We start from the raw sequence: 24,816 nt of genomic DNA on the forward strand, positions 1-24,816 counted from the left end.
TAACTCGGGGACTACCTGTACCTCCTCCATCTATCACCTCCTAGCTTAATACATCATCCCCCTCTACCACCCACCCTCAACTGGTCTCACTTACCATCTGTCAGCTTGTACTGCTCCCACTCCTCCACTTTCTTAATCTGGCTCATTTCTTTCCAGTCCTGATGAATGGTCTTGGCCCAAAATGTCCACTGTTCATTTCCCTCCATAGATGCTGCCTGACCTACTGAGCTCTTCCAGTATTCCGTGTGTGGTGCTCAAGATTCCTAGCATCTCTTGTGTAGCCACATAATTAGCAAGCTCCTTCACTAGGTGAATTTGGATTTTCCCCATCAAACTAACAGAAAGCCTGAAGAATGACTAGACTGAACTCCTGCCTCAACAAAGACCTGGACCCATTGCAATTTGCCTATCGCCACAATAGATCAACGGCAGATGGAATCTCAATGGCTCTTCACATGGCTTTAGACCACCTGGACAACACAAACACCTACATCTGGATGCTGTTCATCGACTATAGCTCAGCACTTAATACCATCATTCCCACAATCCTGATTGAGAAGTTGCAGAACCTGGGCCTCTGTACCTCCCTCTGCAACTGGATCCTTGACTTCCTAACCGGAAAACCACAATCTGTGGAGATTGGTGATAACATCTCCTCCTCGCTGACGATCAACACTGGTGCACCTCAGGGATGTGTGCTTAGTCCACTGCTCTACTCTGTCTATACCCATGACCGTGTGGCTAGGCATAACTCAAATACCATCTATAAATTTGTTGATGATACAAGCATTGTTAGTAGAACCTCAGACGGAGACAAGAGGGCGCACAGGAGCGAGATATGCCAACCAGTGGAGTGGTGTCACAGCAACAACCCTGCACTCAATGTCAGTAAGACGAAAGAGCTGATTGTGGACTTCAGGAAAGGTAAGACGAAGGAACACAAACCAAACCAATACTCATAGAGTGATCAGAAGTAGAGAGAGTGAGCAGGTTCAAGTTCCTGGGTGTCAGAATCTGTGAGGAAGGCAAGACAACGACTATACTTCATTAGGAATTTGAAGAGATTTGTTATGTCAACAAATACACTGAAAAGCTTCTCTGGATGTACCATGGAGAGTATTCTGACAGGCTGCATCACTGTCTGGTATGGGGGGGGGGGGGGGGGGGGCGCGCAACTGCACAGGACCGAAAGAAGCTACAGAGGGCTGCAAATCTAGTCAGCTCCATCTTGGGTACTGGCCTACAAAGTACCCAGGACATCTTCAAGGAGCGGTATCTCAGAAAGGCAGCGTCCATTATTAAGGACTTCCAGTACCCAAGGCATGCCCTTTTCTCACTGTCACCATCAGATAAGAGGTACAGAAGCCTGAAGGCACACACTCAGTGATTCTTCCCCTCTGCCATCTGATTGCTAAATGGGCACTGAACCTGTGAACACTACCTCACTTTTTAAATATATATTATTTCTGTTTTTTGCACAATTTTTAATCTATTCAATATTCAAATACTGTAATCTATTTATTTATTTATTTTCTTCTTCTTCTTCTAGATTATGTGCTGCATTGAGCTGCTGCTGCCAAGTTAACAAATTTCACAACACATGCCGGTGATAATAAACCTGATTCTGATTCTGAGATTAAACTTGCGAGAATATCAAGAACGACTTTGTTCTGTACTGTTAAAACCATCAAGCATGTCTTTGTGTGAAAATAACTTGTCATTTGATGTTCTTCTTTAATGTAACTAGCTGGGTTGTTAACACTAAACTTGATAAGAGTAACACTGAGATAACACTCCAGAATGAAAAGCCCTTCGTGAAACAGGGTAATTTTCTGGTAAACCTTTAGCTGCTGTACCAGGTGGAGCCAGAAGGGGTCAGACACAAAGCCTGGCAATTAAGAGGTACACAGATATATGAGAGGGGAATCTCACTGAAACCCCTGGAATACTGTAAGGTCTGGACAAAGTGGACATGGAGAGAATGTTTCCCAGGAGGGTCTAGGATCCGGGGTCGCAGCCACTCAGAATAAAGGGATGCTCCTTTAGAACTGAGATAAGGAGGAATTTCTGCAGCTAGAAGGTGGTGAATCACCACAAAGGACTGAGGAAACCAAGTCATTGGGAGTAGTTAAGGCAGAGATTGGTAGGCTCTTGACTGGTGGGATGGGGTCAAGAATTGCAGGGAGAAGGCAGGGGAATGGAGTTGAGTAAAACAAAAAGCCATGATTGAATAGGGAGCTATTCAATGGGCCGAATAGTCCCATTCTGCACTATATCTTGTGGTCTATGGTCCAAGTCTAAATTCCCAACCATGAATCCATCAACTGGATCTAAGATACAGCCTTGTTCATTCCCCTAACTGTACTAGAAATAGGAAAAAGATGCCCTAACTCTATTCTCACCTTGACAAGATCACAAATGAGAATTAAAAGAAAATTAGCACCAAATTTCATGTACCCAAAATGTCAAAAGTCTTCTTAAAACAGCAATGGCTGGAAGTACCCCTTTCTTGGGCAGACATAACTTACCAACTGTTCTAACTTTGGGTTTGATTGTGGTTTGAATTTTCTTGTTATGCAACTGGTTCACTCCACAGATTCTATTGCCCCCACACAGCGGATGGCTCAGTCTGGCTGGGGCACGGTCCATCACACTGGCCACACTCGCTGGCTGCCTGCTTCTCGAACACGGAGGGCAGTTATTCATGGAGGGGGCATTGGTCGTCAGGGCGCAGCTCTCGCTCCTGCTGCTCAAACTGGACGTCCCATTGGTGCTCTTCCCGCTCTCTTCATCAGCGGTCTCGTGGACGGTGTACATAACCGAGGTGCTGGCGTCAAACAGTTGGTGCACGACCTGCAACGTCGGGAAAAAAAAAGTTAACAAATTGTGCAGAGTGAGGCGGAAGGAAAGTGGACTGTGAGAGAACTTGTATAAAACAGCAGTACTGTTCTTCTCGGAGCTTCAGTGGAAGTATCCCATGTTCTACTCCGCTTGCTTGCTGGACCCGCACAGTCGCCGGGCACGGTAGGTGCTGTGTCTATTTTCATCTTCTGCCTGGAGGAAAGATAATTAGAATATCCTTTAAAAAAAACCAAGTCAAATAGATTGACTCAACAACTTCCCCACCACCGAGGACATCTTCAAAAGGTGATGTCTCAAGAAGATGGCATTCATCGCTAAGGATTTTCACCACCTGGGACATGCCTCCTCCCATTACAACCACCAGGGTGGATGTACGGGAGCCTGAAGACCAACAATCAATGCTTTAAGAACATCTTCTTCCCCTCTTCCTTCAGATTTCTAAATCGTCTATGAACCCATAAGCATTACCCCATTATTCTTCTGGTGAAGCCCAGCGACTACTTGCTGGCAGAGAACAAAACAAAGAATATAACTAAATAATTTATAGCAACATAGAAAACCTACAGCACAATAAAGGCCCTCTGGCCCACAAAGTTGTGCCGAACACATCCCTACCATAGAAATTACTAGACTTCTCCATAGCCCTCTATTTTTCTAAGTTCCATGTACCTATCTAAAAGTCTCTTAAAAGACCCTATCGTATCCACCTCCACCACCGTTGCCGGCAGCCCATTCCACGCACTCACCACTCTCTGTGTAAAAAACTTACTCATGACATTTACTCTGTACCTACTCCCCAGCACCTTAAACCTGTGTCCTCTTGTGGCAACCATTTCAGCCCTGGGAAAAAGCCTCTGACTATCCACACAATCAATGCCTCTCATCATCTTATACACCTTTATCAAGTCACCTCTCATCCTCCGTCGCTCCAAGGAGAAAAGGCTGAGTTCACTCAACCTGTTTTCATAAAGGCATGCTCCCTAATCCAGGCAACAGCCTTGTAAATCTCCTCTGAATCCTTTCTATGGCTTCCACATCCTTCCTGTAGTGAGGTGACCAAAACTGAGCACAGTACTCCCAGAGGGGTCTGACTAGGGTCCTATATAGCTACAACATTACCTCTCGGCTCCTAAATTCAATTCTACGATTAATGAAGGCCAATACACTGTATGCCTTCTTAAACACAGAATCAACCTGTGCAGCTGCTTTGAGCGTCCTATGGACTTGGACCCCAAGGTCCCTCTGATCCTCCACACTGCCTAGAGTCTTACCATTAATACTATATTCTGCCATCATATTTGACCTACCAAAATGAACCACTTCATACTTATCTGGGTTGAACTCCATCTGCCACTTCTCAGCCCAGTTTTGCATCCTATCAATGTCCCGCTATAACCTCTGACAGCTCTCCACACTATCTACAACACCTCCAACCTTGTGTCATCAGCAAACTTACTAACCCATCCCTCCACTTCCTCATCCAGGTCACTTATAAAAATCATGAAGACTAAGTTTCCCAGAACAGATCCCTGAAACACACCATTGGTCACCAACCTCCATGCAGAATAAGATCCGTCTACAACCACTCTTTTCCTTCTGTGGGCAAGCCAGTTCTGGATCCACCTGAAATCCATATACACTACATCTACTGCTCGTCCTTCATCAACGTGCTTAGTCACATCCTCAAAAAAATTCAATCAGGCTCGTAAGGCATGACCTGCCCTTGACAGAGCCATGCTGACTATTTCTAATCATATTATACCTCTCCAAATGTTTATAAATGCTGCCTCTCAGGATCTTCTCCATCAAGCTACCAACCACTGAAGTAAGACTCACTGGTCTGTAGTTTCCTGGGCTATCTCTACTCCCTTTCTTGAATAAAGAAACAACATCCGCAACCCTCCAATCCTCTGGAACCTCTCCCGTCCCCATTGATGATCAAAGATCATCACCAATCTCATCCCTCACCTCCCACAATAGTCTGGGGTGCATCTCATCCAGTCCAGGCGACTTATCCAACTTGATACTTTCCAAAAGCTCCAGCACATCCTCTTTCTTAATATCTACACGCTTAAGCTTTTCAGTCCGCTGTAAGTCATCCCTACAATCACCAAGATCCTTTTCCTTTCTTTCTTTTTTAACAATCTTTTTATTAAGTTTCAAATAGATAAACATAACGATGATAGTGATACAAAGAGATTGGGATTACATTAATAACAGTTAACGTATACAGAAACAGACTCCGAGTGACATGTGTAATCTAAGCCTCCCAATCTCTTAGAAACTAAACATGAGAAAGATTCAAAGAAAAAAGATTTTTACAAGAAAAAAAATCCCCCTAAACTAACAAAAAAAAGACAAAATAAAAACAAAACAAAACAAAAGCTGGGATGCCTTATTTCATTGGCTAAAAACATTATGTGTCATTAACTCCACTCCTCTATACACAAACAAAAAGTTATTGAGAAGGATTCGGAAAAGGTCGCTTACATCATATGAAAATGTTGGATAAATGGCCTCCGAGTTTCTTCAAATTTAACCGAAGGGTCGATAGTGCCACTCCTAATTTTTTCCAAGTTTAAGCATGTTATAGTTTGGGAAAACCATTGAAATGTAGTAGGGGGATTAGAATCTTTCCATTTAAATAAAATGGATCTTCTGGCCATCAATGTAACAAATGCAATCAAACAGCAAGCTGAAGGGGATAATTAACTAGAGTCCATCACTGGTAATCCAAAAATTGCAGTGATAGGATGAGGTTGTAAATCAATACACAAAACTGCCGAGATATTATCAAAAATATCTTTCCGATATTTTTCCAAAAGAGGACAAGACCAGAACATATGTGTCAAGGAAGCTACCTCAGACTTACATCTGTCACAGACAGGATTTATATGACAATAAAAACGAGCTAACTTATCCTTGGACATATGGGCCCTATGAACCACCTTAAATTGTATCAAGGCCTGACTAGCACACATTAAAGAAGTATTAACTAGTTGGAGAATTTTCTCCCATTTCTCTATTGGTAAAGATACCTAAAGTTCTCTTTCCCATTCGTTCTTAATTTTATCAGATATACCTAGACATATTTTCGTAATCAGATCATAAATAATTGCTATTAAACTCTTCTGATAGGGGTTGAAACCTAAATTTGTTTTGTAATTTCAGTTTGATGTGATACCAGAAAAGTAGGTAACATAATATTCAAAAAGTTTCTAATCTGTAAATATATAAAAAACTGTGATCTAGGCAAACTATATATTTTAGACAACTGTTCAAAAGACATGAGACAGTTAACCAAGAGTAAATCACGAAAACATGCTATTCCCTTCGTTCCCCATAAAAGAAAAGCTTGATCAATTCTGTAATTAGATATAATCTGAATCTGATAATAGGACTTGATAGGATAAATTTATCCAATCCAAAAAATTTACAAAATTGAAACCACATTCGTATTGTATGTTTAGTTATTGGATTAGTCATTTGTTCATTCAGTTTAGTACATGCAAAGGGAAGCGAGGCTCCTAAGATAGAAGCCAATGAGAACCCCTGTACAGACTCCCGCTCGAGGTTCACCCATTGTGGACATTGAATTTCATCCAGATCTTGTGTCCAGAGTGTTAAATATCGAATATTAATTGCCCAATAATAATCTAAAATTTGGCATTGCCAAACCACCCTCCTTTTTTGATTTCTTTAAATATTTCTTACTTACTCTTTCTTAATATCTACATGCTCAAGCTTTTCAGTCTGCTGCAAGTCAGCACTACAATCACCAAGATCCTTTTCCATAGTGAATACTGAAGTAAAGTATTCGTTAAGTACCCTGCTATTTCCTCCGATTCCACACACTTTCCCACTGTCACACTTGATGGGTCCTGTTCTTTCACGTCTCATCCTCTTGCTCTTCACATACTGTAGAATGCCTTGGGGTTTCCTTAATCCTGCCCACCAAGGCCTTCTCATGGCCCCTTCTGGCTCTCCTAATTTCCTTCTTACGCTCCTTCCTAGTAGCCTTATAATCTTCTAGATCTCTAACATTACCTAACTCTATGAACCTTTTGTAGTAAGCTTTTCTTTTCTTCGTGACTAGATTTATTACAGCCTTTGTACACCATGGTTCCTGTACCCTACCATAACTTCCCTGTCTCATTGGAACATACCTATGCCGAACTCCACTCAAAGATCCCCTGAAATGTTTGCCACATTTCTTCCGTACTTTTCCCTGAGAACATCTGTTCCCATGTTAAGCTTCCAATTTCCTGCCTGATAGCCTCATAATTCCTCTTACTCAAATTAAACACTTTTCTAACTTGTCTGTTCCTATCTCACTCCAATGCTATTGTAAAGGAGATAGAATTATGATCACTATCTCCAAAATGCTCTCCCACTGAGAGATCTGACACTTGACCAGGTTCATTTCCCAATACCAAATCAAGTACAGCCTCTCCTCTTGTAGGCTTATCTACATACTGTGTCGAGAAATCTTCCTGAGCACACCCAATAAACTCCACCCCATCTAAACCCCTTGGAGATTGCCAATTGATACTTGGGAAATTAAAATCTCCCAGCACGACAACTCTTATTATTATACCTTTCCAGGATCTGTTTCCCTATCTGCTCCTCAATATCCCTGTTACTATTGGGCGGCCTATAAAAAACATCCAGTAAAGTTATTGACCCCTTCCTGTTCCTAACCTCCACCTACAGAGACTCCATAGACAATCCCTCCATGATAACACTTATTAATAACACTTTTTCTTGTAAAATTTATCGTAAATGGTCATCACAAACAATGGAGAGGCAAGCAAAGGTAAGGCTGAGTCAAGGCAAAGTCAGCCAAGATTGAGGCAGATTCAAGGCCTGTCCACCTAAACCGAGACCGACCTTGATCAATCTAAATGCCAGGCTGATTTGGAAAGGTCAGGTACAGGCCGAAACATGCCAGTGGGGATCCAAGCCCAGAGTGCATCAAAGCAACAGGGCCCAGGTCCTCGTGCGAAGAACGACCCAATGTTTGGATGATTTAAACACTGGGCCACGTGGATTGAAAAGGCAGGCTATCAGCGCAAGATTGGAAATTCGAGCCCGTTCTGCTCGCTGCTCCATGACGTTTACTCAGCTCTGCGCTAAAATGAGGTTGAGGCTGCGGCCTGCTCCGGGCTCCGTTTCTGAGGGCTCCATGACGTTTACTCAACTCTGCATGAACTGTGTCTGAAGGCTCCATGATGTTTACTCAGCCTGCATTAACTGAGGTTGAGGCTGCGGCCTGCTCCGGGCTCCATGACATTTATTCAGCCCTGCATGAACTGTGGTTGAAGCTGAGGCCTGCTCCAGCTGTTCCAGGCTTCGTGTCTATGGACTCACTTTCATTCAGAATGCTATTTGCTTACTTTTATTGTTTGTACAGCTGTTTTTTTCTATCTCTGCACACTGGGTGTTTGATGGTCTTTTTTTATGGGTTCTTTTGGGTTTCTTTGTTTTGTGGCTGCCTGTAAGGAGACTAATCTCAAGGTGGTATAATCTCTACATACCTCCGTGTTGGCGCGTGGCCTAGTGGGCAAGGCATCAGACTAGTAACCTGAAGGTCACTGGTTCGAGCCTCAGCTGAGGCAGCGTGTTGTGTCCTTGAGCAAGGACTTAACAACACGTTGCTCTGCGACGTCACCAGTGCCAAGCTGCATGGGTCCTAGTGCCCTTCCCTTGGACAACATCGGTGGTGTGGAGAGGGGAAGGCCTGCAGCTTGGGCAACTGCCGGCCTCCCATACAACCCTGCCCAGGCCTGCGCCCTGGAAACTCCACGGTCTCTCGAGACCAACGGATGCCACCACCACTTCCATATTAAATGTACTTCGAACTTTCATTGTTATTTATAGTATTTTTATGCATTGTACTGTACTGCTACCAGAAAACAACCAATTTCAAAACATGTCAGTGATAATAAACTTGATTCTGCATACAGTATTAGATATGAACAACTGCTTAAAATGAATGATTTAAGCTGTATTAATTATCTATACAAAACATTCATGTGCTACAGTAGGGCCTGAGAAGCAATGATCTGGACAGCCCATAATAATCACTGCTCCCACACATGACCTGGGGGAAGGTCTTTGGGGATTCATTCAATGGGGAAGTGTTGGATCCCAGAGGGACGGAGCTGGTTTATCCCCAGCAGACTCTGACCCTTGGGCCCTGCCTGATGACCAAGATACTGATGTTTCTTAGCATCAAAGCACCTAGCAGGATCCAAGCCTCAATGGAGAGCTGTGGGTGTATGGCTGGGTCAGTTACTCAGCCCAGAGAGCTACAGCCTGCCTGTGACCAACTTCCCTCAATCCCAGTCCTGCCCAGTCCTACTCCCCCAAGACCACTCTTCTCCTCCTTCACCCATCATTTCACGTTCTCAACCCCTGCTCCCCACCCTGATCACCATTTCTTTTCCTGTCCCAAGTCACGGCCACAGTTGCCCGCATGCCTGCCACACTTGGTGCAGGAGATAACAACCAAAGAAGACATCATGGTGGTCACTAACAAGGAAAGCTACAGTGGGTCAGGCAGCATTTGTGGAGAGACAAAGGAGTAAATGATTCAGGTCAACCAAACATTGGAACTACTGGAGATAACTTTAATTAAAGTTCACCCTGAATCATCATCTGTTGCTCTCTCCAAGGATGCTGCATATTAACAGCATTTTCACACTTTAATTCAATTTCCAGCATGAGTGGCTTTTCAGATCGCTGGCCAATGGAGTCAGAGTCATTCCTGTCCCTGAAACTGCAGTAAGTTACTGAGGATCTCCTTTCAAAGCAACCCATAATATTTACAGTAAACCAACACATCCTGGGACAGAACACCATCTGCAGCAGGAGGGTTTGAGTGGGGATGAAAATGACATAGGCTTTCGATCCCGGGGGGGTGGGTGTGTGCATGTTTACAAATGTAAATCTATAGATGTTGTGTGAGTCTGTCTGCGTGTGTGATTCTGTTTGTGTGAGAGTGCGAACGTGACTGTGAGTTGTCTGTGTCTGTGTGAGTGTATGCATGAGTTTATGTGTGTGTATGAGTGTGCGAGCATGAGAGTGTGTTAGCATGAGAGAGCGCGAGCATGAACGTGACTGTGAGTTGTCTGCGTCTGTATGAGTGTATGCATGAGTTTGTGTGTGTGAGTGAGAATGTGTATGTCCGTGTGAATGTCTGTGTGAATGTGAGTGTGTTTGTGTGTGAGTGTATGCATGAGTTTGTGTGTGTGAGTGAGAATGTGTATGTCCGTGTGAGTGTGTGAAAGAGGGTTTGAGATCATTCTGAGCAGGAATTTGGAAGTCAGGGTGTCATTTTAAAAAGAAGAAAAGATTCTACACAAAGGATTGGCTGAGACAAACACAACCAGCACAAGGAATAGCTTCACCCTGCCTTGGATCCTGGTCTTCCTGTCAGATTGTTGGCAGCTGGGAAGAGTGGGCTCCCTCACCTCTGCCCCTCAACACAGGTACCCCTCAGGGCTGTGTACTAAGCCCCCTCCTTTACTCTCTGTATACCCATGAGTGCGTCGCCACCTACAGCACCAATCTGCTAATTAAATTTGCTGCCAATTCTACAATTTTTGGCCTTATCTCAAACAATAATGAGTTGGCCTACAGAGAAGCTATCACCCTGCCACAGTGGTGTCAAGAAAACAACTTCTCCCTCAACGTCTCAAAAACAAAGGAGCTGGTTGTGGACTACAGGAGGAATGGAGACAGACTAACTCCTATTGACATCAATGGATCTGGGGTTGAGAGGGGGAACAGCTTTAAGTTCCTTGGCATAAACATCACTGAGGATCTCACATGGTCTGTACACACCAGCTGTGTGGTGAAAAAGGCACAACAGCGCCTCTTTCACTTTAGATGGTTGAAGAAGTTTAGTATGGGTCCCCAAATCCTAAGAACTTCCTACAGGGGCACAATTGAGAGCATCCTGACTGAGTGCATCACTGCCTGGTATGGGAATTGTACTTCCCTCAATCGCAGGACTCTGCAGAGAGTGATGCAGACAGGCCCAGCACATCTGTAGATGTGAACTTCCCACTTTACAGGACATTTACAAAGACAGGTGTGTAAAAAAGTCCTGATGGATCATTGGGGACCCGAGTCACCCCAACCACAAACTATTCCAGCTGCTACCATCTGGGAAACGGTACCGCAGCATAAAAGCCAGGACCAGCAGGCTCTGGGACAGCTTCTTCCACCAGGGCATCAAACCGATTAATTCATGCTGGTGCAACTGTATTGTATGTTATATTGGCTATCCTGTTACACATAATATTTATTACAAATTACTATAATTGCACATTGCATATTTAGACGTAACATAAAGATTTTTACGCCTTATGTACATGAAGGATGTAAATAATAGTCAATTCTAGACAGGCCGAGGGAAAGAGGATGTCTACGATAATACAAATCGAGAGAGTGTGGTAAGTAAGGTTAGAGAGCTGCGATGGTAAACCATTACCTGGAATCGGGATGCTGCTCAATAACAAAGTCGTGTTTGGAAACTAAATATTCATGGACACAAGATATCAGAAAATGTAGGGGGAAGGTGGGGAATGGGTGTGGCATGTTGAGTTGGAGAAACATTTCATTGCTGGAGGAAGAGTGTGCCCTTCAAAGATCATACTGAGAATTAGGGTTAAAGAATATAATTCTTCCCATGTCTTCTTGCTAGTCACCAGTTGATAGGAAGGATGCAGAAGACATAATAATGAAGGGAGTGTGAACAGACCCAACCGTCCCTTCGATTGAGATGGTCAATCTGTCAATCCCCAAGCCAACAGTGAAGCAAACGTTGTTGGATCTGATCCTGGGAATTGAGATGTAAATGGAGCAAGTGTAGGTGAGGGAACTTTTAGGGAAGTGATTAGTATATTACAGGGCTTGGGCTCACCGTCAACAGCTCTGACAAAATGTACTTGACTGTTGAGGGTTGAAAATGTTTCTGCCCAGATCAAACTGCAATCACGGTGGGTGGGACAAGGTGGGAGGCAGAACGTCACCAGTGAGGTAAATAGATAGAATACCTCGTGGGTGAGTCAGCCCATAGGTCTGCAAGTACAACAGGGTGGGACAAGTCAGGGTGAATACAGAAAGGTCAGAGAAAAGAAATAAGAACAAGGAGAGATAGAGAGAAGATGAACAATTAGCAAGGCAATTCAACAGGTTACAGTTTGGCCATTTTGTGCTCTGGGTTATGGCAGAGACTACAGAAACAGTGTTCGGCACTGAAGACTGTAGGACCCTGTTCAGCAAGATGCACTGCTTGCATGGTAGATTGAAGCCAGTGGGGGTCATTTTGGGGTTCACGAACTTTTGGGAACTTGTCAGAAGATGAAGGCAAGTTCCATTCCACATCACTGTCATATATTCCTGGAATATTTGCATGGACCAGAATGGACATTATGACCAGCCAGTGGATGCAACAATCACTGCAGAGCACAGACTTCGATCATCTCCCATAACTGGTAGATTCAACCTGTGCACAAGCCACTGATCTACTCTCATAGTAAGCAACAGGGACCAGGATCTCTGCTGTCACCCTGTGACTTATGCCTTGTATATTCGCCCTTTCTATTTCTCAGATGAGTGAACCTTTGAAAACCTGATTTACATGGCAGATGGATAACAAATACACAAATTTATTTGTCCTTCAAAGTGGACTTTGCTGGCCCAAGAGATGTCTTTTTGTTAAATAATTCCATATCTCCAGCATCTTCATCTCTGGGGATAAACTGCCCACCGATATCTTTTATAAAGCTAACAACTCTCACAGCTATTTTGATGATACTTCTTCCCACCCTGTCACCTGTAAAAATGCCATTCCCTTCCCACTGTTCCCTCATTCCCACCGCATCTGTTCCCAGGATGAAGCTTTCCTTCCAAGAACATGAGAGATGTCCTCCTTCTTCACAGAATGCATTTCCCTTCCTCCACCACTGATGTGGCTCTCACCCACATCTCTTCCATTTCCCAGGCATCCGCCCTCACCCCATCTTCCTGTCGCCTTAACAGGGATAGAGTTCCTCTTGCCCTTACCTACCACCTCAAACAGCACATCATTTTCTGCAACTTCTTCCATCTTCAATGGGATCCTTCCATCAAACATATCTTTACTTCCCCCCCCCCCCCCACACTTTCCACAAGAATCGCTCTCTCCATGATTCCCTTGTCCATTCAGCTCTCTCCACTAATCTATCTTCCTGGCACTTATCCCCGAAAGCAGAAATGCTACTCCTGCCTATTCACCTCCATTCAGGGCCCCAAACTAAGTTCAAAGTCAACTTATTATCTACACCACCATATACAACCCTGAGACTAATTTTCTTGCAGGCATTCACTGTAAGTACAAAGAAACAAAGTACAAAGCCCTTTGCCTTTTCCACTACCACCTCGCAGCTCCTGCAGTCTTTTTTCTCTGTACCCTCACTCTCCAAGTGTTCCATTCACTTACTGAGTAAATAATCTAGTTTACAGTTAATAACCAGAGTCACCCAGCTTTTACCCTATCAGCGACAATCTCCCTCCCAACTTTCTCTGCAAGTTATCAAGCTCCTTTTGTCTCCTTTGCAGTTCTGATGAAGGATCGCTAACCTGAAATGTTAATTCTGTTCCTCATCCCACAGATGCTGCCTGGCCTGCTGACTATTTCCACCATTTTCTGTTTTTGCTTTAGATTTCCAGCATCTGCTTTTGATTTTCAAAACTTCTCACTAAACAACTACCCAGATCAAACTTTCTGCAAGTTATGATTCTTAAATTGTCTAGGCATTTACCTTCTATAAGTTAACAAATTGAACCAAGAATATCCAATTACAACTATCACGTATATTATTCTATAATTACACATGCATAGATAGCCACATCAATTCCAAAGAGCATCACAATCACAACTGCTTTTCAAATAACTATATGCCAATGAACAAAACGAGAAGCAATTGCAGACTTTACAGACACTGAGCTTCTGAAGAGTAGTATCTGTGGTAATAGAGGAAATGTAGCACCTTATTTGCACATATTGAGTTCAAACCTATTAGAAAACTTTTGGGAGAAAAACATGATGTTACGGTAAGGAACTATGACCAGTCAGAAAGGAAATTTTCCCCAAGCAAATGGTAAATCCATTGAAAATAAAGGAAATGATGAAAAAAAAGCACAAGACACACAGCAGCTATGAAGAGAAGGAGTTAATGTTACAGGTCAGTGAATTCCCACCCAAACCAGCACTGGTCAGAGGTGAGTGGGTTTTGAGATGCAGACCGATGGGAGAAAGAAGGGAGCAGAAAGAAGGTGTGTGTGTGTGTGTGTGTGTGTGTGTGTGTGTGTGTGTGTGTGTGTGTGTGTGTGTGTGTGTGTGTGTGTGTGTGTGTGTGTGTGTGTGTGTGTGTGTGAGAGAGAGAGAGAGAGAGAGAGAGAGAGAGAGAGAGAGAGAGAGAGGGGGGGGGGAGGGGGAGATTGGGTGAGAAACTGGAGAGGTTAACCAATGAGGATATGACACTGAAAAAATTATATCTCATAAAAGGAATAAAAAAGGGCAGAATCGGTTACAGGAAGAGCAGAATTCTTTGAAATTATTAAGGGAAATACTGTGTACGTGGGAAATCTGAAAGAAAATGAGAAAATATTTGGAATATCATTGTGGCTGAAATTACCAAGTTACAAAGACTAATGTGCCTGATTGGAAGAGGTGGTAGTGTTTTGAAAGAGTCCGCACTGAAGCTTCCGACAGTCTCTTTGAAGATCACATGTCAGTAATGGTGTCACACTGGAGACTTGGAAATGTAGCAGGACCAGTTATTTACCATGGAATTACCTCCCTTCAACAGTAAATCTCAGATCCAATGGCTAGGAAGGCAGCTCTGCCACGCTTTGTGGAGAGCAAAGGGCATGACAAGGCAGAAGAAGTCATGGTCACCCACTGTAACCAAGGAAGATCTCAGTTTGTAACAACTACTCCTTCCACTGGACCTGGACTTCTGGTGGAACTGCTTCAGTGAAACAGCTTTCAACTTTAAAAACTCTCCCGCACAGGTTTCCTGTCATTGTCGGACATGATGGGCAACACCGCATACTTTCCTTTAACCATTCAGTTCTTGAATAAGCCAGCACAGCTCTAATTACAAGAGCTAATGAACACCTTAGGCCGGCCGGTGGTGTAGTGGCATCAGCACTGGGCTTCGAGGAGGGTCCTGAGTTCGAATCCGGCTGGGTCCCAACCTAGACAGCAGCAGTATCTGACCTGAAGAAAAGCCGGGCAATCTACTTCTGTATCTTGCCATGAAAAACCCACAGACAACTAGACTATCCAGTGGGTCGCCATGAATTGATGACAACTCAACGGCACTCAACACCAACGTGAACACTAGGACCACCTTGCACTGAAATGCACCTTGTTTTTGTTTTGCTCTGATTGTAAAAATCCTGTTTATGTTTTTCTCGTGAATGCAGCTCATATGATGCTATGTACAAGTGATGTTGCTGCAGGTTTTTCATTGCACCCGGGTACGCGTGTTCTTGTGTGGGTAATAATAAACTCATCTTTGACTTTGGAGACTGCCAAGGCAAGGATAAGAGGAACTCTTCCGTGGAAGTGAGAGCAGAAGTGGAGGAACTGGAACTGGCACCTGCAGAGTACAGCTTGGGATGCTTCGGTTGAAGAAAAAGGAAGATGTATCTCAAAAAAGGTAAATAAATGGTGTTCAATGCACATTATGGGAGATTGCAATAGAGTTGCTGTGTGCTTATTTCTCTGTGCAACACCATGGGAAAGGTTTCCCTGCTAACGTATTGGTCTTTCTGTAGAAGCAGTGTTTGGGTGTGATGGTTAAGAGATAATGGGTGCTTTGGAATGCGAGCTGGGTCCTTTGTACGTCGGGGGATGAAGAGGAAAGACACTGGAGAGAACCGATCGTAGCATTCGACCCAGTGGGGGACCTAACTCGATGGGGCAAGGTGCAGCAGTCGACCGAGAGTTAGTGAATATGACTTTTGGAAGAGTTGAGCTCCAACTTGTGCACATTTGACTATTTAATTATAATGGGCCCCTTTTGCTTTTTTTCTTTTCTTTAGATACCCTTTAGGTATCTTAAGATTCATAAATCTAATTCCTTTAATCGTACGCGGTGTGCTGTCTGTTATCTCTTGGCACTGAGCTGTAACAGGGTAGCAAATTACACAGCATCCACACAAACCGAGGTTTGGGGTGGGAGAGCCGTCTCAATCCCGTGGGTTTGGCGGGACCGGAGTGTGTCTTCCCTAGACTTGTGCAGCCAAGGAAACCAGTGGGTTTCATCTGTTACTAGCCTGTGCCCTGAAATAGCAGTGGTAAATAGGAAGGAAACATCTAGGTAGACCAGAGGAAGGAGAGGGTGGAACTACAGGATTAGGACAACAGCGGAAAGCAGCACTAACACAATGAGGCAGAAGAGGAAAGAGACTCAAGAAAGAGCATTCCACACCTCCCCATAAAGAAGTTGTGGCTGAACAATTTCTGTTTCTGACTCCAATACAAGGTGCTCAATTGGGTAAAAGGGGATGGCATGGAGGAGAGTCTCAGGTGGACTCTGTCCTGTAAAAGAAAGAGGTTTCAACTTATATTGACACAGGATGGAGGTAACAAAGGATTAAGTTTTGCAAATTAGTGCACTTTTGCAACATCAGATTTCCCCAGTGAAAAGCTTAACAAATGACAAAGGACTGAGTCACAGAGAACGAGAGACCACGACATTGAGAGAGTCGCAAGCTCAGGATGTGTAGAGCCTTCATGAGTGAATAAGTTCCCCCTCATGTTCCCCTTTAACATTTCACCTTTCGCCCTTAACCCACAGCCTCCAGTTCTAGTCTCCCCCAGCCTTAGTGAAAAAAGCCTGCTTATCTATACCCCTCAGAATTTTGTATACCTCTATCAAATCTCCCCTCATTCTCCTACACATTAGGGAATAAAGTCTTAACCTTTTCAACGTTTCTCTATAATTTAGGTCCTCGAGTCCTGGCAACATCCGTGTAAGGTTTCTCTGCACTCTTTCAATCTTACTGATATCTTTCCTGTAGGCAGGTGATTAGAACTGCACACAATACTCCAAATTAGGCCTCACCAACATCTCATACAACTACAATATAACATCTCAACTCCTGTACTCAGTACATTGACTTATGAAGGCCAAAAGTGCTCTTTATGACCCTATCTACCTGTGAAGCCACTTTCAAGGAATTATTGATCTGTATTCCCAGATCCCTCTGTCCTCCACACTCTTCAGTGCCCTACCGTTCACTGTGCAAGTCCTACTCTGGTTTGTCTTCCTAAAACACAACACCCTGTCTGCATTAACTTCCAGCTGGTCCAAGTCCCTGTGCAAGCTTGGGTAGCCTTCCTCAGTGTCCGCTACACCCCCAATCTTGGTGTCAGCTGCAAATTTGCTGATCCAGTTTACTACATTATCATCCAGATCATTAATACAGATGACAAACAACAACAGACCCAGCACGATTCCTGCGACACTGCACCAGATACAGGCCAGCATTCAGAGAGGCAGCTAGCTATTATCACTCTCTGGCTTGGAAATACACTCATGGCCACTTTGTCAGGTACACCTGTACATCAGCTTATTAATGCAAATATCAAATCAACCAATCACGTGACACCAACTCAATGCATCACACATGGTCAAGAGATAAAAGTTTTCCTTCAGACCAAGCATCAGACTGGGGAAGGAATAGGATCTGACTGACTTTGGCCGTGGTGCCAGATGGAGTGGTTGAGTATCGCAGCAACTGCGGATCTCCAGGGCTCTTCACACGTTAACAGTCTCTGAAGTTTACAGAGAATGGTGTGAGAAACAAAAACAGCCAGTGGGTGACAGATCTGTGGGCGGAAACACCTCGTTAATGATGGGACCAGAGGAGAATGGCCAGACTGGTTCAGGCTGACCGGAAAGCGGCAGTAAATTAATAACCACACATTACAACAGTGGTGTGCAAAAAGGCACCCACTCAAGGGTACTCAAGGTCGAACTCTGGAGTGACTGGGTAGAAGAACATACTGGGTACCACTCCTGTACCTAATGAAGCGGTTACTGAGTGTGTATCGTCTTTGGATCTGAAGCCAGGAACTATGGAAGCTCCTTCATCAGGACAGCTCACCGTCACCTTCACAAAAGCAGTTAGGACATGGGCAATAAATACCAGCTTTGCTCAGATCACAAAACATGGACAGATACAGAAAAATTCTCCTTGGGTTGCAACCACAATCTCATTCCAGCAAGTCTCAACGCAACATAAAGCCAGAGAACTGAAATATACTCTGTATCCAGCAAGCTCCCACACACAGCAATAAGGAAACATCTTAAATACAGTGAATACTGGTGTAAATTACTGTGTAAATACTAGTGGGGAACGACAGACTGGGACTTGCCTTTCTTGATGCCAGGAAAACTTCAGTACAGGTTTTAAAAGGGGAGGGAAATGAAAATTCTGTTACCTATTGTCCCATTTCTATATTTATTATCTAACAGCAGAACTTTTAGGAGATCACAAAAAAACTTCTAGAAAAATATTACAATTATCCACTTTGTCAAAAGAATCACAAGGCCAGAATTAATTAGAAACCTCACAATTCAAAGTACATGGTGGTGTCACTAAGCACAAACAAGATGCTCAAAATCCGAGCAACACACACAAAATTACTGAGAGATCTCAGCAGGCCAGTGAGCATCTGTGGAAAAAAGTACAGTCGATGTTTCAGTGCAGAACCCTTTATGCCTTGCCGAAGGGTTTCGGCCCAAAACGTTGACTGTACTTTTTTCCAAAGATTCTGCCTGGCCTGCTGAATTTCTCCAGCATTTTGTGAATGTCATTAAGCAGCAAAGTTTCCACACAGCCAAGCTGTGTGGCGTCCATCCCACTTCCTATAAACATGGGGTCAAATTGGCAAATTGAGGTGAGGGTAAACAGATGAATTAACAGCCAAAATCAATATACATATATACCAAATGGATGAGTTGCGTCCCAGGGAAAATATCTTGTAAAACTGGGTATTCACAACCTTGCATTGCAAAGGCGGTTGGCGGCACAATGTGCAGGGAAAGGGGTCCAAGTATAGATGACCTTTTCGACATGCTGGAAGTCAAGGGGTTAAGTGTTGTCGCAGACTTCCCGCTCTGCCTCAGTTGAGAAGTTTTACAAGCAGCTTTGGTGGTGGTGATGGTGGTAGTAGTAAGGGTGGGGGGACTGTATCGGCTGATCCAGCGGCAGCACGGCACCGCGTCAGTGGGGCACCTTGTCTCTGCGCTCGGTTCTCGGGGGCAATTCCGAGCAGCCCAGCACGGCTGCTCCGGGTGCACAGCAGGCTGCCCTCATGGGAGATCCCGAGCCGGAGCGAGGGTCGTCCCCGCCGAGGAGATAAGCGCAGGCGGGGTGGGGGTGAGGGTGAGGGTGGGGGGTGGGATCCCAATGCGGGCGGGTGCGGGGGCTAATCAATAGATCAAAGGCCCGCAGGGTGTGGGGCGCTACCTGTGAGGCGGCTCCTTCTCCTCCCCCTCTGCCTCCTCCTGCCACCGCTTCTTCCTCAGGTGATGCAACAGCAGCACTGCCGACATTTCCCAGCTCCCAGGCTCAGCAATACCAGCCGCCCACCCACCGTCTCTCGTCACTTCTGGTGCACGTCGGCGCGGCGGCGGCGGCGGTGGTGGCGGCGGCCGCCTGGCTCACGGCTGACTGCCCGCCCGCCCGCTGCCATTGGGGGAGAAGAGCTTTCTCCGGCACCGAAATTACTCCTCTGCCCACAACGGCGTCGGAATTACAATGACTCGCCAGCATTTCCCCAAAACTAAACGATTTTATCATTCGGAGCAGATTTGCAAGATCGTGGGTTAATTCCATGGTTGTAATGTTTCCATTGATTCCGACACTGGATCCATTGCTTGGAGTTCTGGAAGAGACAGCCACGGTTGTAAATACGGTTTGCAAGGGCCAAGAAACGACAGAGCAAACACGACTTTTCCAGGGCCTGATCCTTAACGCTCCTTAGCCAATTGCGGCCGTTAAGTTTTGCAAATTAGTGTACTTTTTTGCAACACGAGGAAATTCAAGCAACACACACAAAATGCTGGTGGATTGCAGCAGGCCAGGTAGATGCCTACCAGCATTTTGTGTGTCTTGCTCTTTTTGCAACAGCAGACTTCCTAAATGAAAACCTCGACAGATGAGGGGGAAAAAACGGAGACTAGAAGGTTATGGCATTGAGGGAGTTGCAGGCTCAGGGAGTGTGGAGATCCTGGAACCAACCCTCCGTGTTTAAGGACCAATGGGCACTGGACTGGTACCGTGCAGAGTTGTTGGACACACCAGCTCTAGCAAAGTGTGGAGCCCAGTGGCTACTACCATGTTTTCTCAGTTTCCCAATTCTGACAAGTGGACTAGAAAGGTTTAAATCTGTATTTCATTTCAGGTTTTCAGCATCTGCGGTCTTTTGATTTTCAGTTACTGGCGGAGTTAGTAGAGTGGCTGCCTCACAGTGCCTGATACCTGGGCTCAATCGTGACCTCAGGTGTGTGTGTGGAGTTTGCATGTGACCATGTGGGCTCACCTGAATGCTCCAGTCTCCTCCCACATTGCAAAGATGTGGGGTTGGAAGGTTAATGGACCACAGTGAATCGTTCCCAGTATGTAAATGAGTAATAGAACTGAAGGACGTTGATGGGAATGGAGGGATAATACAATGGGATTAATGTAAGGGGTTGGTACAGACGAGGTGGGCAGAATGGCCGGTATATGATTACGACTACAAGCATGTCGCCATAAGGCCTGATCTTGTCACCTAGGTGCTGATAGTAATGCACCAGCACTTCACTGAAGATCTCCATGTAAAAGGAATGTGAAGCCAGGGCGTAGAGAGATGGCCTGGTCAGATGAAGAGCACCTTCTTGGGAAGAGATGTCAGAGGTCAGGGCAGTGTGGGCAATGATTGATTCCCGGAGAGCGTGGGGAAAAGGTGTCAGAAGGAAGCTATGGTAAAATGAAGATAATTAGAAAAGAGGAGTGGGATTGTAATGCACATCACAGTCAGCAGCAAAGGATACGCCTTCTGGGACATAAAGACAGGTTTATAAGATTGTGTGAGGCACGGATAGAGTGCATAGCCAGAAATATCAAATTTATGTAATTATGTAATTAGTTTTGCTACAACAAGTGTATGGGACATTGGAAAAAAGTTGAATTTCCCCATGGGGATGAATAAAGTATCTATCTATCTATCTACCAGAGGATGTGCGTTTAAGGTGGGGTGGGGGGGGGGGGGGGTAAAGTCAAAGGGAATGTACGGTGCAGGTGTTTTTTTTACACACACAGCCTGGGGAGTGCTGGGGATGGTGGAGGAGGCTAATACAGTGGAGGTGCTTGAGGCTCTTAAATAGGCACGTGAACATACAGAGAATGGAGAATAAACGGACATTGTGTGGGTAGAGGGAGCTATTTAGGAGTTCAATTAGATTGGCACAATTTGTGGGCTGAAGGGCCTGTTCCTGTTCTGTGAACTGGTCTATGATGTACTAGGACCATATTGTGAAAGTCATGCACAGTTGCCTGCCTGGGTGTCTCCAAGCAAGAACTGCACCTGTTCACTTTGCACTTGTACAATTTAGGGGCCTGGTAGGCTATTCGGCCCCTCAAGCCTGCTGTACCACTCAGTGTCTGGCCTGATGGTAATCTGAGCTTTCTTTTCTGTGGTAACTTACTTATCACATATCTACTTTGGCCTTAAAAATATTGAGCAATTTTGCTTCAGGTGCACTGTGAGGAACAGCATCCAAACACAGTGTTCTCTGAGAGTGAAAAATCTGTCTTAAACTGATGACTACTAATGGATCCTCACACAAGAAAACATCCTTTTCCACCCACCATCCACCTTGTCAAAATTTCTCAAGGTCTCGTATGTTTTGATCAGGTACCTTCTCACTCTTCTCATCTCCAGTAGATCCAAGCCTCTAGTTTGTCTAACTCTTCCTCTAAAGTTAACCTACCTATTTCCAGGTATCAGGGACTGGTGGACTTTCTATGAACTACTTCCAGGACACCTATATCCTCTCCTAATTACAAAGACCTGCACTAAATTAAGTACTCCAGATGTTAGAACATCAGAATAGGAGCAGGAGTCGATCAGCTGGCCTGTCCAGACTGCTCTGCCATGCAATAAGATATGACCATGCACCCAGCTCCACCTACCTTCATTTTCCCTAAACACTTAATTTCCCTACTACCTAACTGTGTCTTAAATATATTCAATGAGATAACCTCTACTGCTTTCCTGGACAGAGAACTCCACAGATTCACTACTCTCTAGCTAACTATATCAAAAATGATACCAAAAGATTCCTTAGATATGTAAAAGAGAGGTGAGAGTGGACATTAGACCACTGGAAAATGACGCTGGAGAGATAGTAATAATGGACGAACTGAATAAGTATTTTGCATCACTCTTCACTGTGGAAGACACTAGCAGTATACCAGAAGTTTGAGGGTGTCAAGGGGCAGAAATGAGTACAGTTGCTATTACTGGGGAGAAGGTGCTTGGGAAACTGAAAGGTCTGAAGGTAGATAAGTTACCTGGAGATTGTGGATGCATTAGTAATGATCTTTCAAGAATCAGTAGGGTCTGGCATGGTTTATAGAGACTGGAAAATTGCAAATGCTACTCTGCTCTTCAAGATGTTGGTGTCATTTGTTAAGGATTTGGTTTCGGGGTACTGGGAGGCAGATGACAAAATAGGCCATAGTCAGAATGGTTTCCTTAAGGGAAAATCCTGCCTGACAAATCTGTTGGAATTCTTTGAAGAAATAACAAACAGGATAGGCAAAGGAGAATCAGTGGATGTTTGGTACTTGGATTTTCAGAAGGCCTTTGACAAGAGGCTGCTAAACAAGATAAGAGCCTAGGGTATTACAGGAAAGATATGAGCCCGGGTATAGAATTGACTGATTGGCAGGAGCAAAGAGTGGGAATAAAGGGAGCATTTCCGAATTGGCTGCCGGTGACTAGTGGTGTTCCACAGATGTCTATTGGGGCCACTTCTTTTTACGTTATGTGTCAGTGATTCAGGTGATGAAATTGATGGCTTTGTGGCCAAGTTTGCAGACAATATGAAGACAGGTGGAGGGGCAGGTAGTGTGGAGGAAGCACAGAGGCTACAGGAAGACTTAGATTAGGAGAATGGACAACGTGGTGGCAGGTGGAATACTGTCGGGAAGTCATGCACTTTGGTAGAAGGGATAAAAACATAGACTGTTTTCTAAATGTGGAGAAAATTCAAGAATCTGAGGTGCAAAGGGATGTGGGAGTCATCATGCAATATTCCCTAAAGATTAATTTTCAGGTTATATCTGTGGTGGGGTTATATCTCTAGCACTCAGTTCAAGAGGACTAGAATATAAAAGGAAGGATGTAATGCTGAGGTTGTATAAGACAGTGGTAAGGCCCTAGTTGAAATATTGAGAGTAGTTTTGGACCCCTTATTTAAGAAAGGGGTTGGAGAGGGTGCAGAGGAGGTTCACGAAAATGATTCAAGGAATGAAAGGGTTATCATATGAGTAGCAATGGAAGGCTCTGGGCCTGTACTCACTGGAATTTAGAAGAATGAGATGGGGGGGCCTCATTCAAAGTATCGAATGTTGAAAGGCCTAGACAGTGGATGTGAAGAGAATCTTTTCTTAGGTGGGGGAAGTGTGGGGCCAGAGGGCGCAGCCTCAAAATAATGGGACGTCCATTTAGAGCAGAGATGAGGAAGAATTTTTTTACCCATAGGGCGATGAATATTTGGAATTCTTTGCCACAGGTGCCTGTGGAAGCCAAATCAATGGATGCATTTAAGGTAGAGATTGATACGTTCTTGATTAGTCAGGATGTGAAAGATTATGGGAAGAAGGCAGGAAAATGGGGTTGAGCAGGAAAATGGATCAGCCAAGGTGAGATGGTAGAGCAGACTTGATGGTTAAGTGGAATGGTCTAATTCTACTCCTATGTCTTATGGTCTTTTGTTTTAAAAGCATTTCTTCCTCATCCTTGTCCTAACTTTCATCTCCGTAATCTTGAGACCGTGCCCCTAGTTCTAGTCTCACCTACCAGTGGAAACAACTTTACTACCTCCAGCTTATCTATCCCTTTCATAGTATTATGTTTCTATAAGATCCCCCTCATTCCTACACCCTATATAACTCGAGCATAACTTACCAACTTTTTTATTTATTTCTCCATATAGTAAATGATAACTTTCTGTTAGCTTATCTGCTATGCTTGCATCAAAGCCTTTTGTGAATCACACATCAAGTTACCCCCACTCCTCCACATCTCACAATTCTGCAAACTCTCATCACTGAGATAATTTGCTTCTTTAAATTATTCTTGGTCAAGTCAAGGCAAGCGTATTCTCATGTGCACAAGTATGTGTGCCACTGTTAGGTAGCGGTTAGCACTACACTATTACAGCTCGGGGCATTCCAGAGTTTGAAGTTCAACTCCTCAGAGATATTAACACCCACAAACTTGTGATTGCTCACTCTCTCTACTTTTGATCCCTCTACAAGAACTGGTGTATGTTGCTGCATCTTACCCTTTCTAAGTCCACAATCAACTGACATTGAGTGCAAGGTTGTTGCTGCAACACCACTCAACTAGCTGGTTAATCTTGCTCCTGTATGCCCTCTTGTCACCCTTTGAGATTCTGCCAACAATGGTTGTATCATCACCAGACTTACAGATGGCATTTGAGCTATGCCTAGCCACACAGTCATGGGTGTAGAGAGGGTAGAGCAGTGGGCTAAGCACACACCCCTGAGGTGCGCCAGTGTTGGTTGTCAGTGAGGCGGAGATGTTATCTCCACTGCGGTCTGGGTAGTAAGACAAGGATCCAGAGGGAGGTAGGAAGGCCC

The 24,816-nt window shown here is 44.4% G+C and overlaps 1 protein-coding gene across 1 annotated transcript in view; it reads right to left on the reverse strand.

The window, feature by feature from the left end:
- Positions 1–19,585, reverse strand: part of LOC140731872 (uncharacterized) — a 30,242-nt gene extending 10,657 nt beyond the window's left edge. Inside the window, exons 1-3 of the mRNA XM_073053806.1 lie at positions 19,408–19,585; positions 2,946–3,054; positions 2,529–2,853 (exon numbers count right to left, since the gene is read on the reverse strand). Of these exons, the coding sequence (XP_072909907.1) occupies positions 2,529–2,853; positions 2,946–3,054; positions 19,408–19,493 (520 nt within the window). The 5' untranslated portion in view covers positions 19,494–19,585. The remainder of the gene's footprint in view (positions 1–2,528; positions 2,854–2,945; positions 3,055–19,407) is intronic.
- Positions 19,586–24,816: the final 5,231 nt, after the last annotated feature.

This window comes from Hemitrygon akajei, chromosome 8, assembly GCF_048418815.1.
Source record: "Hemitrygon akajei chromosome 8, sHemAka1.3, whole genome shotgun sequence".
In the NCBI taxonomy this organism is placed as follows: domain Eukaryota; kingdom Metazoa; phylum Chordata; class Chondrichthyes; order Myliobatiformes; family Dasyatidae; genus Hemitrygon; species Hemitrygon akajei.